The 17,534-nt window shown below is 36.1% G+C and overlaps 5 protein-coding genes across 5 annotated transcripts; 4 read left to right on the top strand and 1 right to left on the bottom strand.

Moving 5' to 3' along the window:
- Positions 1–1,250: 1,250 nt before the first annotated feature.
- On the top strand, positions 1,251–5,774 carry GCK72_013223 (uncharacterized protein; the record flags this gene model as incomplete). Its single annotated transcript, XM_053729729.1, has 17 exons — positions 1,251–1,395; positions 1,576–1,699; positions 1,750–1,827; positions 1,870–1,966; positions 2,069–2,178; positions 2,278–2,365; positions 2,413–2,718; positions 3,522–3,615; positions 3,664–3,829; positions 4,008–4,139; positions 4,234–4,357; positions 4,561–4,640; positions 4,689–4,748; positions 4,964–5,171; positions 5,271–5,357; positions 5,408–5,473; positions 5,745–5,774. 17 exons carry the CDS (start codon positions 1,251–1,253, stop codon positions 5,772–5,774), a joined length of 1,995 nt encoding a protein of 664 aa, XP_053584501.1.
- A 2,201-nt stretch (positions 5,775–7,975) lies between these two features.
- GCK72_013224 (uncharacterized protein) lies at positions 7,976–10,657 on the top strand (the record flags this gene model as incomplete). Its single annotated transcript, XM_053729730.1, has 4 exons — positions 7,976–8,120; positions 10,264–10,387; positions 10,438–10,515; positions 10,567–10,657. 4 exons carry the CDS (start codon positions 7,976–7,978, stop codon positions 10,655–10,657), a joined length of 438 nt encoding a protein of 145 aa, XP_053584502.1.
- A 177-nt stretch (positions 10,658–10,834) lies between these two features.
- Positions 10,835–11,455, top strand: GCK72_013225 (uncharacterized protein; the record flags this gene model as incomplete). Its single annotated transcript, XM_053729731.1, has 3 exons — positions 10,835–10,869; positions 10,969–11,056; positions 11,102–11,455. 3 exons carry the CDS (start codon positions 10,835–10,837, stop codon positions 11,453–11,455), a joined length of 477 nt encoding a protein of 158 aa, XP_053584503.1.
- Positions 11,456–12,061: 606 nt separating this feature from the next.
- GCK72_013226 (uncharacterized protein) lies at positions 12,062–13,627 on the bottom strand (the record flags this gene model as incomplete). Its single annotated transcript, XM_003087941.2, has 4 exons — positions 12,062–12,170; positions 12,732–12,949; positions 13,001–13,223; positions 13,527–13,627. The coding sequence occupies 4 exons, from the start codon at positions 13,625–13,627 to the stop codon at positions 12,062–12,064; spliced, it is 651 nt and encodes a 216-aa protein (XP_003087989.2).
- Positions 13,628–15,034: 1,407 nt separating this feature from the next.
- GCK72_013227 (uncharacterized protein) lies at positions 15,035–16,867 on the top strand (the record flags this gene model as incomplete). Its single annotated transcript, XM_053729732.1, has 7 exons — positions 15,035–15,179; positions 15,668–15,791; positions 15,842–15,919; positions 15,968–16,064; positions 16,173–16,282; positions 16,386–16,473; positions 16,520–16,867. 7 exons carry the CDS (start codon positions 15,035–15,037, stop codon positions 16,865–16,867), a joined length of 990 nt encoding a protein of 329 aa, XP_053584504.1.
- Positions 16,868–17,534: the final 667 nt, after the last annotated feature.

The raw sequence follows: 17,534 nt of genomic DNA on the forward strand, positions 1-17,534 counted from the left end.
CTATTTTATGCTACTTTATTTCAATTAGAAGATGAGATAATCTACACAGATCCGCCGATAAAACAGGTAAGACGCTACTATTTTCTTTTTTTCTTTTTATCTTTCAATTTTTGACAAATTTCAGCTTAACGAGAAATAAATTCAACAATAAAAGCATCATCATCAACTATGCGCTTCGGCTACTCCACTGCTCGTCTCTGTTAATTTTCGAATTTACTTTAAATTTTTCGTTTTAATTTGTATATTTGTAACTTTTACTAAAAATTATATTCTTCTTCTGTATTCCTATTCCCCATTTTAAAGCTTGACAAATTCTAGTTTATTTTATCTTATTACTCCCCATTATTACTGAAATTACTATTTTGTGTTTAATTTTGATGAATAAATAGTAGTAAAGTACAAAAATGTGTAATCTGGTTAATTATAGTGCTAAATGGTAACGAGCGAAAGGAGAGGAATTCCGCGCGTTGAACCAAATCTCGGCACTTTGCCCACGAAATGGGCCATGTGGCCCGCAAAATCGGCACGAGTGCCGGCGTAGGGCGGGCCCCGCGGCCCTTTTCTCTGGGCCATGCTGCCCATTTCGTGGGCAAAGTGCGAAAAAATACCTGAGTTATATGAAATCTAACTACCACAAAAAAACTGTTACAAAATGAAGCTATTCATAAAATAGAAATCGTGAAACTGGAATCCCTGAGTTTGTTTTTCTAGAATTGGAATTCCATTAAAGTATTCTGTTCAGACCGAAGCAATATTTTGTCAATTAAATAAATATTTAGAGAGTTCAGCGCACCATTAATCCCAAACTTCTCCTGAAATAGAATGAAACTAGTGAAACCGTAACCCACGAATTATTTTACTCTATGCCAATGGAGCCTGATGCACTAGGAAACACAATTTTACAGTGTACAAATCAACTACCTGAAACTGTAATTTTTGTTTTAATAACTAAATAAAAACGTGTGGAATGAAACCTGAACCTCCATTACAAGATGAATTACTAATTTTCGACAAGTTTTTTTTCATAAGGAATACGTGAAACCGTAATCCATCCCCCCAATTTCCCCGTGACCACTCCTACCCTCTTTCCCCCATAAACTAATTCCCCATTCCATTCAATCCCCCCGAGATATCCCCAATCAATTTCAAAGTTTACTTTGCCATTCTCTCTCTGGAATTCAAGGATAAATATCGATACATTGTGAGTTCTCTTTCTTCTCATTCCTCTCATTCCAACCAATTTCAGAAAAATGGATTTCGGAGCGAACTGGGCGTACAAGGAAATAGACGTGAAAGTGAGTGGAACTCTTCAAGAAGCTGCTGATATTCTGAGAAAAATGAAGGAAGAAAAGGCGGATGACAAGGAGAAATCATTGATTTCACGCAACTTTTCGGGTAGGTCGATAATGAGAAATTTTCTAAAGCTGGATAGGCGACCCCAATAGTTTCAAAAAAGTCCGAACTACTATAAATGACATGATGGAAACATTGGTTATTATGAAAAACGAATGTTTCCTCAACACTATATTAACGTCCCAATACTTTATGGCATCTAATAGTGAGTCTGTGTTCCAGGTATCTCCATAACATCAACTGAATCTCACAAGACAATTTCCATCAGTTCGATTCATCGTTCTTCGTCAAAAGAACCGAAACCAACTATTCGTACTCCACGTGATGCTGGAAAGAATCGGAAAATGTATCAGATTTTATTCAATTCCTCCCAATGACTTTTGTTTAAATTTTCAGATTATTCCCGAAAGCAGTGATTGTCAATTCGAAAAAAGAATCGTTGGTTTCGGCTAGTTATGCGGAGAGTTCAAATGAGTAAGATGATGTCAGAAGAATACTGATGAAGAGAAATTTCAGAAGCTCCGTGGATCCGATCACTCCAATTCCGGATAGTGAAAATCTGTTCCCCGAGGCTATCTACATTCCAGCTAACAAGGAAAAGACTAAGATTGATGTGAGGATGTTTTAAGATAATAAGAACTCAAAACAATAATTATTTTGTTTGCCTCAATCTGATACCACATTTCTGAAACAGTACATTCATTTCCATTTTCAGGTGGCCGTTGGTCGTTCCACTTCTCGCGAATCTAGTGAATCCATCAGATCAATTCAACGTAAACATGTTCAACAGATGGGACAGGAACCACTTGAAGACATTCAACACTTGTAAGTCAGCTGGGGTGTCGTTGACGCGTTTTCTGTTTCAATTCAGAAGTGCTTATGTCATTTTCACTGACTCGATGATTCTTTTGTCCTCTTTTTCAGAAAACGTCGTGGATTGAAGAAGTCGAAACCGGACGGTTTGTTCCCATCGGCTACTTATATTGCTGGAGGAGAGAAACCCAAAATGACGGTACTCTTCCTCTTTTGATACCCATCTGATTCCCCAGAATATTCCAGATGTCTCCACTGACAAGTGAAATCCAATCGAGTGTTGCTAGAACTACAAATACGGACAACAGTCTTCTCTACGAACAAATGGAATTCATCTCGACTAATGGACGTTTCAAAATGTGTATTCAACCACTCGAAAAGAAGAAGAAGAAATCGGATGAATTTCCAATTGTTCCGAAACAATTGCAATCGAGTACCCGACTGAAAATTGAGTCGCAAAAAATCAAATTCTCGGCTCAAATCTCACTCGGAACTGATAATTTCATCGATTTGTCGGGTATTTTCAATGGAAGTTCGATGAAGAAAAATGATGTGACTAATCTGGTCATCAATGGACAATCCTATTCGACTTACTGAATGTCGCTGAAAAGATTTGATTGAGAGAACACTTTTTTGTATGATTTATAGTGAATTTTCACAGAAAATTTACTCATGAAACCCGTATTAATAAATGAACAAGCGATGTTTGAATCAGTCTATAAAACTGCATGACTTTTTTAACATCTCTCCATCAAAATCATCTTGGAAACCACTCTGTTTTTGAATTTCTTGCTTTTCTACAGTATTTCAAAACGTTTTTTTCAAAACGTTTCAGCAGAGCGAGGTTGCAAGAAAAGACCCATTACTAGTTACAGTTTACAGTTACTATTCAAGCCGAACAAAACTGATGAACAAAACTGAATAGCATTCACTTTTTCATGTTTCACAAAAACTGTAAATTTTCTTACTAATCGGCCCACGTGTTCAATGCCCAGTATCAGTTGTACAAAAGGTGGAAAATTCATCAAAGCTATCAGTAACCAAGAAATTCACAACAACCCTCACTCCTCCGTCACCTCAACTAACTCCACATTTTCAGATGAGTCATCCCGGTTGGGTGATGGTCTCTTTCCTCACCGAACTGTTATCTCAATCATTAAAAGGAATCACTTAATCACTGGATAACTGTGCAAATGATACGGAAATTATCAATGCGTTACTCAAATATAGTTATAATAAGGTGAGGCAAGAAGGAATGTGAGAATTAGAAACAGACGAAACAACATCATTGAAATAATGTTGTTTTTTTTTCAATATTGAAAAAAGTGAAACTGAAAATAATGAAACATTTCCAGCACTACATACCATCGCATCCAACACATGTCCGAGTCGATATGTGGGTTCAAGAAGTGACATCTGTTTCAGAACTTACACAAGATTTCGAAATCGGTTAGTTGCTATTAGCGCTCCGTCTGCCGTAACATTACCTAATTTAAGATCTGTATATCAACGAATTCTGGGAAGATCCTGCATTAGTATACGAGGATATGAATCCATGTAAACGGAATATCTCATTTGATGATAAGGTTCTGCAGAGGTTATGGATACCCAATACTTGTTTTATCAATTCCAAAAATGCAGCTATTCACGAATCACCGTTTCGGTTAGTTAGTTTTGAAAAAAAGAAACGATCGTCATATTGAAGTAGAGAGAATCCGAACATCATAAACCACATGTTTGACACAGGAAAATTATTTCTATTTCATAAATTCCACAAATTTTCATTACCTAGTGCAGTATCACTATGCAATCTTCCTGTGATGATATATATAAATTTCCAGAAACGTCTTCTTAATGGTATTCTCAAATGGAACACTTTGGACGAATTATCGAATGGAACTAACTGGACCATGTGATATGAAACTGAAGAGATTTCCATTTGACAAACAGAAATGTTATCTCACTTTTGAATCGTAAGTTTTCGTTTTTAACAAGGAGAAGAAAATCGACCAACATGACCATACTGTCATAAAATAACTGATATGAAACTGTATAAAAACTTTTCAGATTCAATTACAACACCGGAGAAGTGAGAATGTCGTGGAACCAGCCGTATCCAGTTATTCTACTCAAGAGAATTGATCTACCCGATTTCAAATTGGTTAATTTCAGTGTGATTGCAGTAGAGCAGGTTTGTAAACTCGTTCATAAGCACATAATGTCCAGTAAAACTTTATTTAAAAATATAGAGAACTTGAAACAGGCAAATTAGGTATATAAATGATAAACTTTTCTCTGAGAATATTATGCAGTTTCGTCAGTTTCAGAATTTACGCAAGACATGAAACTTGCATTATCACTAAAGTACTAACTAATGAGTATCTATAATTTCAGATGTACCCTGCCGGATGGTGGGATGAGTTGACAGTTGCTTTTGTGTTCCAACGACGATACGGGTGGTATGTTCTACAAGGGTAAGTAGTCTTGTTCACGAGACTTTTCCAAAGAATTCGAATTCTCAGATACATACCAACTATGGTCACAATTGTCATCTCTTGGATTTCATTCTATTTGGGACCGAGGTGAGTTCACTTGAATTTTATTGAATCTCTACGATTAATAGGAATTTTATCCGCTACTAAACTTTATTTTAGTTTTGAAAATAATGCACGGAACATCACTGTTACTCTTGCTTCATTTTATGATAATATCGAAACATTTATAGTTATTAAACATCCTCTCCCGAAATCCAGTTCTCACTTCCCCCTTCCATCCTCTAATTCCCTAATCTTTCCAGAGCATTCCCCGCCCGAACAATGCTCGGAGTCAACTCTCTCCTTGCGATGACATTTCAATTCGGAAATATTATTCGAAATCTGCCACGTGTCTCTTATGTAAAAGCAATTGATGTATGGATGTTATCTGGAATGTTATTCATCTTCCTATCACTTCTCGAGTTGGCGGTTGTTGGATTCATGTCGAGGAATGAGGGATTGCCTCCGAAAGTCAGACTTATTTTTCAGCTGTTTCAATGCGTTGCCAAACCTGATGAAAGCCCAAAATATATAATGAGCTCAAAAAATTTTCCAATTATAAAATTCCAGATTAAAAAACGAAAAAGACAAGATGAAGATGACGAGGGATTCTCGTGGAAGAGTATGCAGACAAGTCCTCATTTAGAACTGAGACAGGTATGGTTTCAACGGTTTTTTAAAATCCAAGTACAAGTGATTTGTTCCAGTTTTGGGTCGACAAACGAGTCAATTCTCTACGGAATGACAGTGGAGTGCCTCCAGTTGAAGATTATGTAAGTTTTTCATAAAGAAAATTAGACAAATTGGCGATTGAAATTAGAAAAACAAGGATGCAGCATAGCTCAACTTCCAGAAACTAAATTTTGAAGTGGTTATCATGAAACTGGAATATTTATTCAAAAAGTTATTTCAAAGTGGAGCTCGTTACTTACTAAATGATTTTGCGACTATTACCTTACCTATTTTACGACTATTACCTTGATATAAAATTTTTCAACAAAATTCCACTTCATGAAACCGTAACTCTGACTTCCCCAATTTCAGGCACCAATGGAACTCGAACAACCGTATTAAAACATAACAAAACGAAGAGAAAAACGGAAATAGATGAGTGGATTGAGGAGAAAATGGAGGGCAATGAAGGAGTTACGACCCGAAACTGTCGATTTTTATAGGTGGGTGAATCGATAGATATTCAACAAACATACCCGATCGTAACAAGATCTACGGATTCGATGATACTGTAAAGTTTGAGAAAAAATATTGATGCAGTTAAAAAAAAAGTTTTATTACACCACAATTACAATCAAATCTGAAAATCAAACTATGAAAGTTGTTAATTAAATTAAATTTAGAAAATGTAATAGTTATTCATTTTCAGTGCAATATTCTTCCCAACGGCGTACATGCTTTTCAACATTTCGTAAGTCACATCTCTCTTCTGAATTATCTAAACTCCTCTTTCTTTAATTTCAGATACTGGAGTTTCTATTTGACAAGTCTTTCGGAATATTTCGATGAGGATGTGAACATTGAACAACCATAGATTCATTATTATCTTCTCAATCTTATTCTATTTACTTTCCTGAAAATATCATCAAAACTTGATCTCTTTTCTATGTGACCTCTTGTTGTTTTGGTTCTTTTTTGTACGTTTCCATAATGAATTTTATTAATTGATTATTTTTCTGCATGTTGGAAATTTATAATGCAAAGAAAGTATGCACAGCTTTCAAAATGAATCTGTAAGTAATGGGAAATTCTGTTTCCTAATGCTTTTCAAACGTAGTGATGTTAATGGGCTGGAATTCAGTCGACCCAGCGTTAACCTCCATCCTTAGTTATTGAACGCATTCAGAGAAATAACACCGAAAATTTCATCTTACTATACTTTTCGAGTCAAGAAAATATCATAAATCAAACTGATGCCACTTCTTATATAAATTCAGTTACAGCAATATTTTTCCAACTTTAATAGTCTATACAATCATGAATCGTATTGACTTCAGTTTATCTTACTTCAGATTGTTTATGTGTCAATCCAATAACTAAACGATTGAAAACTCACAGCTTTCTTATTAAACGTGTTCAATTTATTGGCGTTAAGCAAATGGTAGAAGACAATTAAAGTATTACAAAATAACTGTTAAAAAATTATATGAAATGCGCGAAACTGTGAACCTATGTATTGTAACCTATGTTGGGCATTACAAAAATTCAACAAAATTTGAAAAAAAAAACAACATGGCCGACGTCGGATTTCTAGGCCAGCAAAATGCGCAAACTGACCTGCGATCACTCTCATCGGGTTTCAGACCAAATAAAAAAATTTTCGATTTGAAAATGGACTCTCAGATACACATACATTATTCTACATAATAAAACATCTGAGTTGACCTTAATACACGTTTAAATAGCGTAAGCACAAGCGTTCCGATTTGGAGTTGGTGGAGCTTGTTCAAAATAGTTGCTATGTAGATGGAATGATTGAAGAGTTTCCTAAAACTGGTGATATCGATGGAGTCAAAACTACTAGCTAACTGAAGAAGGGAGCAGTTGATTCATCCTAAGAGTGCATGTTTCAAAGTGTATTCAATAGGAGTTGTTCGATGATTGACTCTAATCACAAAAAAACAATAATCATTCCACATCCACAGAGTTGATTCAAAAGTCTAACCACGAAATTGAAATTTTCAAGTTGGATACGAGAAACCGTCTGTAATTCCGCTCTTAATTACCTTCGCTGGCCTTTTTGGGTTCAGATCGAAGCAATATTTTGTCAATGAAACAAATATTTAGAGAGTTCAACGCACTATTAATCCCAAACTTCTCCTGAAATCGAATGAAACTAGTGAAACCGTAACCCACGAATTATTTTACTCTGTGCCAATGGCGCCTGATGCACTAGCGAATCACAATTTTACAGTGTACAAATCAACTGCTTGAAACTGTAAGTTTTGTTTTAATAACTAAATAAAAACGTGTGGAATGAAACCTGAACCTCCATTAAAATATGAATAACTAATTTTCGACAAATCTCTTTTTCCAAATCGATTACGTGAAACCGTAATCCATCCCCCATTTACCCGTGACCCTCCTACCCTCTTTCCCCCATAAACTAATTTCCCGTTATCATTCCATTCAATCCTCCGAGATATCTCGAATCAATTTCAAAGTTTACTTTGCCATTCTCTCTCTGGAACTCAAGGAGAAATATCGATACATTGTGAGTTTTCTCTCTTCTCATTCCCCTCATTCCAACCAATTTCAGAAAAATGGATTTCGGAGCGAACTGGGCGTACAAGGAAATAGACGTGAAAGTGAGTGGAACTCTTCAAGAAGCTGCTGATATTCTGAGAAAAATGAAGGAAGAAAAGGCGGATGACAAGGAGAAATCATTGATTTCACGCAACTTTTCGGGTAGGTCGATAATGAGAAATTTTCTAAAGCTGGATAGGCGACCCCAATAGTTTCAAAAAAGTCCGAACTACTATAAATGAAATGATGGAAACATTGATTATTATGAAAAACGAATGTTTTCTCAACTCCATATTAAGACGCACTCTCGGAGTCGATCGAGCATCGATCAACAGGCCATAACCACACGAAAAAAGTTGACTATCTCCGATTTGCCTATAATTTTGATCAGAGATAGTATCAAGTGTCCTCAGCAAATTGGGGTACTTTTTGGCCGGGTCCGTCACCTGGGTACCTAGGAAAATCAAAAAATCGATATTTTTCGAAAATTTTTCCTGAAGTAGTTAGGAGTGAAATCTCAACGGGAAATTATTGTAGACACTATTTTAAGCATTTTTTGTGTTCAAAAGAAAATTCCAGCTCAACACCTTCATTGTGAAAATTTTCAAAATATATGAAATTTTTGGGTTTTTTTCATGAAATCGGTTTTATCTCGGCAGAGACACGAGAAGACGGGGTTTTTTATTTAAAAATCGAAATTTACATAAAATTTGGTATTGGATCCATGTTGTCCCTACTGGTATCTCTTTCTCCAAAAAACACTTTTTTCAGGAAGTATGAAAAAAACTGCGACTTCAATTTTCGAGCCCTTCTGGTAAATCATTTTTGATGTTTCAAAATAATGGTTTCTTTCAATTTTTTACTCAATTATGTCATTTTCAATCAGTTCCAACACAATTTTCGATCAGACCACAAAAGAAATTTCGAAAAAAATTGAATTTTTCGATTTTTTGAATTTTTTTCTTGAATTGAATCATTCGAACAGAAATATTAAGGATATCAGTATAAAACTAGGAGGACATGACTGAAACATAAATTAGATGCATGAAACAACTGATTTCGAATATCGGGTCATCTGCAACTTACGTTTTCATGATGAAATTTAGAGAAATGTGCCACTTGGGAAGTTGATGCAAAGGTACTTCATACTTGCAACGTTTTTTACAAAGGACTGTGTTGAATATGATAAAAAACGTAAGAAAACTACAAAAATTAAATAATAATACAAGAATTTCAAAAAAAAATTGAAAAAAATAAGACTCATACGTGTGCAATGGACTGATCTTTTTGTGGAAGTCAGAAAAGTTTTTTTTCAATTTTTTTTTTGAAAATCTTGCTAAATCAGTCAATTTTTGTAGTTTTCTTACTTTTCCGGTTACATTCCTCGCAATCCTTTGTCAAAAAACCTTGCAAGTATGAAGTACCTTTGCATCAACTTCCCAAGTGGCACATTTCTCTAAATTTCATCATGAAAACGTAAGTTGCAGATGACCCGATATTCGAAATCAGTTGTTTCATGCATCTAATTTATGTTTCAGTCATGTCCTCCTAGTTTTATACTGATATCCTTAATATTTCTGTTCGAATGATTCAATTCAAGAAAAAAATTCAAAAAATCGAAAAATTCAATTTTTTTCGAAATTTCTTTTGTGGTCTGATCGAAAATTGTGTTGGAATTGATTGAAAATGACATAATTGAGAAAAAAATTAAAAGAAACCATTATTTTGAAACATCAAAAATGATTTACCAGAAGGGCTCGAAAATTGAAGTCGCAGTTTTTTTCATACTTCCTGAAAAAAGTGTTCTTTGGAGAAAGAGATACCAGTAGGGACAACATGGATCCAATACCAAATTTTATGTAAATTTCGATTTTTAAATAAAAAACCCCGTCTTCTCGTGTCTCTGCCGAGATAAAACCGATTTCATGAAAAAAACCCAAAAATTTCATATATTTTGAAAATTTTCACAATGAAGGTGTTGAGCTGGAATTTTCTTTTGAACACAAAAAATGCTTAAAATAGTGTCTACAATAATTTCCCGTTGAGATTTCACTCCTAACTACTTCAGGAAAAATTTTCGAAAAATATCGATTTTTTGATTTTCCTAGGTACCCAGGTGACGGACCCGGCCAAAAAGTACCCCAATTTGCTGAGGACACTTGATACTATCTCTGATCAAAATTATAGGCAAATCGGAGATAGTCAACTTTTTTTGGGTGAACATGGGTGATCGAACGAGTCAGAAAGTGCGTCTTAACCTCCCAATATTTTTTGACATCTTATTTACCAAGCATCTACATTCCAGGTATCTCCATAACATCAACTGAATCTCACAAGACAATTTCCATCAGTTCGATTCATCGTTCTTCGTCGAAAGAACCGAAACCAACTATTCGTACTCCACGTGATGCTGGAAAGAATCGGAAAATGTATCAGATTTCATTCAATTCGTCCCAATGACTTTTGTTTAAACTTTCAGATTATTCCCGAAAGCTGTGATCGTCAATTCGAAAAAAGAATCGTTGGTTTCGGCTAGTTATGCGGAGAGTTCTAATGAGTAAGTGGACAGTTGAAAGGGGATAAATTAACTAATTGAGTGGAATTTCAGAAGTTCCGTGGATCCAATCGCTCCAATTCCGGAAAGTGAAAATCTGTTCCCCGAGGCAATCTACATTCCAGCTAACAAGGGAAAAACTTAGATTGATGTAAGGATATTTTAATTACTACAAGACAACCAATAATTATTTTGCTTGCCTCAAACTGATATATTTCTGAAACAGTACATTAATTTCCATTTGCAGGTGGCAGTTGGTCGTTCCACTTCTCGGGAATCTAGTGAATCCATCAGATCAATTCAACGTAAACATGTTCAACAGATGGGACAAGAACCACTTGAAGACATTCAACACTTGTGAGTCAGCTGGGGTGTCGTTGACGCGTTTTCTGTTTCAATTCAGAAGTGCCTATATCATTTACACTGGTCTAATACTTCTTTTGTATTATTTTTCAGGAAACGTCGTGGATTGAAGAAGTCGAAACCGGACGGTTTGTTCCCATCGGCTACTTATATTGCTGGAGGAGGGAACCCCAAAATGACGGTACTTTTCCTCTTCTGATTCCATCTGATTCCCAGAATATTCCAGATGTCTCCACTGACAAGTGAAATCCAATCGACTGTTCCAAGTGCTAGAACTACAAATACGGACAACAGTCTTCTCTACGAACAAATGGAATTCATCTCGACTAATGGACGTTTCAAAATGTGTATTCAACCACTCGAAAAGAAGAAGAAATCGGATGAATTTCCAATTGTTCCGAAACAATTGCAATCGAGTACCCGACTGAAAATTGAGTCACAAAAAATCAAATTCTCGGCTCAAATCTCACTCGGAACTGATAATTTCATCGATTTGTCGGGTATTTTCAATGGAAGTTCGATGAAGAAAAATGATGTGACTAATCTGGTCATCAATGGACAATCCTATTCTACTTACTGAATGTCGCTGAAAAGATTTGATTGAGAGAACACTTTTTGTATGATTTATAGTGAATTTTCACAGAAAATTTACTCATGAAACCCGTATTAATAAATGAACAAGCGATGTTTGAATCAGTCTATAAAACTGCATGATTTTTGTAACCCCGCTCTATTGAAATCATCAAAACGAGTCAATTCACTACGGAATGACAGTGGAGTGCCTCCAGTTGAAGATTATGTACGTTTTTTTATACTCGAACTTAGGCAAATTCGATAAATTTTTTAATAGCCCAGCTTGTTGAACTAAATTTTGAAGTGGTTATCATGAAACTGTAATAATATATGTGAACAAGAATTAAGGTAACGAATAGTTAGAAAGCGTTTTGTTGCAATTCTCCAATAAGCTTTGAACTTTTTCGCTTCTATTAACGATGGCTGCCACATGTTCTGCAATGGTTAGAGACATAGCAATTAGAAGTACGTAAAGAATCAATAATAAATCATGTAAAGGGAACATCCAACATAATTTGAGTGCTGCGATCACAACTATGACATAATAAATTGTGAGATGAACCCGTGCAATGTTGCCACTCTGAAAAAACAATTAGATGGCGAGTTTCAAACTTTAGCTCACAAATTTAGTGTACTTGCTGGTAGCTTCACTAATATTTTTCTTCACTTCTGCAAATGTTGCGTGATTGTGGGCTGAGAACTTCCATTTACTCGTTGCCAGCCTGGAAGAAGGTAACATATTCTAGGTACCAAAGCGAGAAAAAACTCTGCGTCTCCCGCCGATACTCTCTCGTTTACGCTGGGGCGCAGTTGTAAAAGAGGGTGCACTGCTAATACAAATAAACTTTGGTCGGCGTAGATTTGTCGTTGTAGCTACCTTGGACGCACCATTAACTTTCAAAGCATTTTAAGTTATTCAGAACTGTTTCCAGTTGCACGGTCACCCCTCGCGACCACGGCTGAGGGGCATCTTCAGGTGCCGTGATACTTGGGGGCGAAACACAGCTAAATTTGGGTGGAAAATCAAGGAAATCATATGTATTTAACTAGTATTTTCGGATTTTAGACCAGAAAATCTGGATTCTGGAGGCCTCTCAGCAATTTTTGAAAGCTGATTTCCCATCAAAATTGAATTGTCTATCGATTCTGCCAGGTCTCGTTGGTGAACTCAACGATCCGTTTAGACCATTCCCTAATAAAACAGTGTTTCCTCCATTTATAGCAAATATCAATTTTATGACCTCGCGAAACTGTCTCGTCAGATAACCTCTAATACAACTCACTGTAGACTCTCAAGACAGGATTGCACACTATTCAGCGATTCGTTCGTATCTTCCAGCTGGAGAAGCAAATAGAAAAAAACGGCCATTACCAAGCAAAGAATTATATAAGAAACAACGTAATCCAAGTAATCCAAAAAACTGTAGTTGGCAGAAACACCGAGTGCCATCAAGAAAACTAATTCAGTGACTATGAGAAAAGTCACGCTCCCCTGCGGATTCTGAAGAGTGAAGAGTATTTATAGTATGTAAAAACTTTTTCGTTAACTCACTATACATTTGTCCTTTGCTACCAGATTTTTCATCACTTCTTCTGAGTACTTGATTATCTTTTTTCGTTCTTTTTCTTCCAATGTTTCCTTATCGATCCATTTCAAGTCTTTCTCTTGTTTTTTCAACTCGGTCACTTTGAGTCGATCTCCAACTAAACCTTTTCCCTCTTCTATAGGAACTGCTGTCAGTGCAAGATCAATTAATGGAGTTGTCGTCTTGATTCTGAAAACAATTATTCAGATATATTAACTCATCACAGTTCTTATAACTGCGCTCCATCGTAATCTTCTTGAAAAACGTCTATTTTCTCTGAGTTTTTCAATTTGGCCCAAAGTGTTCGTTGGTTGCGCCGTTGTAAGACATGTATCGTGCTAATACATTATCTATGCTCGTTTATAGTGAAGCTATTCACCTCCGAGAAAAGGTTTCCCTCTATTAAAGTAGCGTAAAAAAGAGCAAAAGCAAAAAAACAGGGTCTTTCTGTAAGATTTCCCCTAAAATTGTAGACTTCCACAGACAACTCACATGATATCAAGGATTTTTTTTCGACCAAAATCATTAGCTTGTTCATAGTCGATCAATATATGCACGGTTTGTTCGTCGATTTGGGACGCTGAGTAATGCATGCAGTCTTTCTTCTGAAAGGCAGAGATTTCTCTACAATAAAAAATGAAAACTAACCGAAAAATCCAAAAAGCATGAGAAAAATGAAAAAGTTTCAAATTATTTCAAAAAGCGATTTTTTCTAAATATATGGGGAAGGAAAGGTAGAATTTAGTTGCCAACTAATAAAATGCACAAAATAAGACTAACAATTCATTTCTGAAAAGATTTTGATCCTATCTTTTGGAAGAAGCATTTTCATTTTTCAACTTCAGCCGATCGTTTTGGTATGTCAAAGGGGGCGGAGCCTAACGGGGTATATAAAATTTTCAGAATTTCTAGGATACTAACATATCAAAAAATTAGCCGAAATGGATCAGAGTGTAACATGTCCTGGTGGCTTGAGCGAGACATCGTCTCATAAAACCTTAGTGCTTATTTGCTTTAAATGGCAGGAGGTCAGCACCCTGGTGAACCCCGAACCAACACAATAAGTATATGAATGTGCAAACAATCAATAAGTTGGTAGCGGGCTGCGCAAACAGTAAAGAAGAAGAAGATTTTTAAGTAAAACTGAAAAAATATATAATTATTGAAAGAAGTGTTACTTTGTTTTGGAATTCCATAAAAGAATCGTCTTCAGACAGAGGCAATATTTGATCAATAAAATAAATATTTAAAAGCGCTCTACAAATACGTATATTATCGATGGTCCCAAACGTCTCCTGTTCAAATGAAACTAGTGAAACTGTACCCAAGATTTTGCTCTGTGATCACAGATCCTGATACAAGTCAAATGCTAAAAACATCATCTTATCTTTTAAACAAAAAGAAACGTGTGGAATGAAACAAGAACCTCCATTGTGCATCACCTTGTAACCGAGCCTAACACTTAATAATCAATCGGAACAAACCTTGGAGAGTAATTACAAACTTCTTCCTGACGGCTGAAAACAAATGCTTCAAACTTAAATAGCTATGAAAAACTGAATACAACATTTCTGATGATTTACTAAAACAGTCATATGAAGTTTTCGAAACTATACTTTTTCCGTTTCATTATTGGATTTCTATGTCTTAATTTTTTGTTTTTGTTTTGTCACTTTTTCAGTCTGTCATCTCTAGTTTTATTCACGATAGTCTCATCCATCATTATGGAACCAATGGTGGACAACTGATTTTCGACAAATCTCTTTTTCCGAATCGAATACGTGAAACCGTAATTCATCCCCCAATATCCCCGTGACCCTCCTACCCTCTTTCCCCCATAAACTAATTCCTCGTTATCATTCCATTCAATCCTCCCGAGATATCTCCAATCAATTTCAAAGTTTACTTTGCCATTCTCTCTCTGGAATTCAAGGAGAAATATCGATACATTGTGAGTTCTCTCTCTTCTCATTCCCCTCATTCCAACCAATTTCAGAAAAATGGATTTCGGAGCGAACTGGGCGTACAAGGAAATAGACGTGAAAGTGAGTGGAACTCTTCAAGAAGCTGCTGATATTCTGAGAAAAATGAAGGAAGAAAAGGCGGATGACAAGGAGAAATCATTGATTTCACGCAACTTTTCGGGTAGGTCAATGGGAATTGATGGCATAGCAATTAGGGAGATATGATATGAGATTTGAAATGTTTGTGAAACACGACAAATTTTGAGTTTATTAACGAATTCATTTTCTAATCAATCACCTGATATTTTTGAAAAGCTGTAGCCGTTCCAACAAAGCCTTTGAAACACAAATTATTATACTCCACTTGGCTCAAACTGATTTGTAAACAAATTTTCCAAAGCTTTACCCGGTATGTGAACTAAGATTCCCCAACGTCTAATAAATAGTTCCCAAAAGTCCGAACCACTATAAATGCCATGATGGAATCGTTGATAAAATATCAATGTTTCACCAACTCTATATTAACCTCTCAATACTTTTCGTCATCTAATCGTGAATCTGCGTTTTAGACATCTCGATGTTGAGTACCGTATGGCAATTCCGAAGCCATCTAAACAAAAAAGTCATGTTACCAAGAATTCCTACTAGACCTGTAACTGCACATTCCAGGTATCTCCATAACATCAACTGAATCTCACAAGACAATTTCCATCAGTTCGATTCATCGTTCTTCGTCGAAAGAACCGAAACCAACTATTCGTACTCCACGTGATGATGGAAAGAATCGGAAAATGTATCAGATTTCATTCAATTCGTCCCAATGACTTTTGTTTAAACTTTCAGATTATTCCCGAAAGCTGTGATTGTCAATTCGAAGAAAGAATCGTTGGTTTCGGCTAGTTATGCGGAGAGTTCTAATGAGTAAGATAATGGAAAGGGTATAAAATGACTGATTGAGAGAAATTTCAGAAGCTCCGTGGATCCGATCACTCCAATTCCGGATAGTGAAAATCTGTTCCCCGAGGCAATCTACATTCCGGCTAACAAAGGAACAACTAAGATTGATGTAAGAATATTTTGTATCAAAAAAAGGCACGGTCAATACAATAATTAATTATGCCTGCCTCAAACTGATATGACATTTCTGAAACAGTACATTTATTTCCATTTCCAGGTGGCCGTTGGTCGTTCCACTTCTCGTGAATCTTGTGAATCCATCAGATCAATTCAACGTAAACATGTTCAACAGATGGGACAGGAACCACTTGAAGACATTCAACACTTGTGAGTCAGCTGGGGTGTCGTTGACGCGTTTTCTGTTTCAGTAAATTCAGAAGTGCTTATGTCATTTTCACTGACTCGATGATTCTTTTGTCCTCTTTTTCAGAAAACGTCGTGGATTGAAGAAGTCGAAACCGGACGGTCTGTTCCCATCGGCCACTTATATTTCTGGAGGAGAGAAACCTAAAATGACGGTACTCTTCCTCTTTTGATACCATCTGATTCCCCAGAATATTCCAGATGTCTCCACTGACAAGTGAAATCCAATCGAGTGTTGCTAGAACTACAAATACGGACAACAGTCTTCTCTACGAACAAATGGAATTCATCTCGACTAATGGACGTTTCAAAATGTGTATTCAACCACTCGAAAAGAAGAAGAAATCGGATGAATTTCCAATTGTTCCGAAACAATTGCAATCGAGTACCCGACTGAAAATTGAGTCGCAAAAAATCAAATTCTCGGCTCAAATCTCATTCGGAACTGATCATTTCATCGATTTGTCGGGTATTTTCAATGGAAGTTCGATGAAGAAAAATGATGTGACTAATCTGGTCATCAATGGACAATCCTATTCTACTTACTGAATGTCGCTGAAAAGATTTGATTGAGAGAACACTTTCTTGTGTGGTTTAAAGTGAATTTTCACAGAAAATTTACCCGTGAAACCCGTATTAATAAATAAACAAGCGATGTTTGAATCAGTCTGTAAAATTGCATGACTTTTGCAACGTTGCTCTATTGAAATCATCTTGGAAACCGCTCTGTTTTTGAATCTATTTCTTTTCCACAGTATTTCAAAGCGTTTCAGTAAAGCGAAGATGTAGGAAAATACATATTACTAAAAACAGTAAACCGTTACTATTCAAGCCGAACAAAACTGATGAACACAATTGAATAGCATTCACTTTTTCATGTTTCACAAAAACTGTAAATTTTCTTACTAATCGTCCCGCGTGTTCAATGCCCAGTAAAAGGTGTAAAATTCATCAAAGCTATCAGAAACCGAGAAATCTACAACAACCCTCACTCCTCTGTCACCTCAACTAACTTCAAATTTTCAGATGAGTCATCCCGGTTGGGTGATGGTCTCATTCCTCACCGAACTACTATCTCAATCATCGAAAGGAATCGCTTGATAACTGTGCAAATGATACGAAAATCATTAATGCGTTTCTTACACCGTCTGACCCGGACTACTTGTCAGCCAATCAACGTAACGCCAAATATGGCCTAGCCTCTCTGGAGCACCGC

Source organism: Caenorhabditis remanei, chromosome IV (assembly GCF_010183535.1).
Source record: "Caenorhabditis remanei strain PX506 chromosome IV, whole genome shotgun sequence".
NCBI classification, from domain to species: domain Eukaryota; kingdom Metazoa; phylum Nematoda; class Chromadorea; order Rhabditida; family Rhabditidae; genus Caenorhabditis; species Caenorhabditis remanei.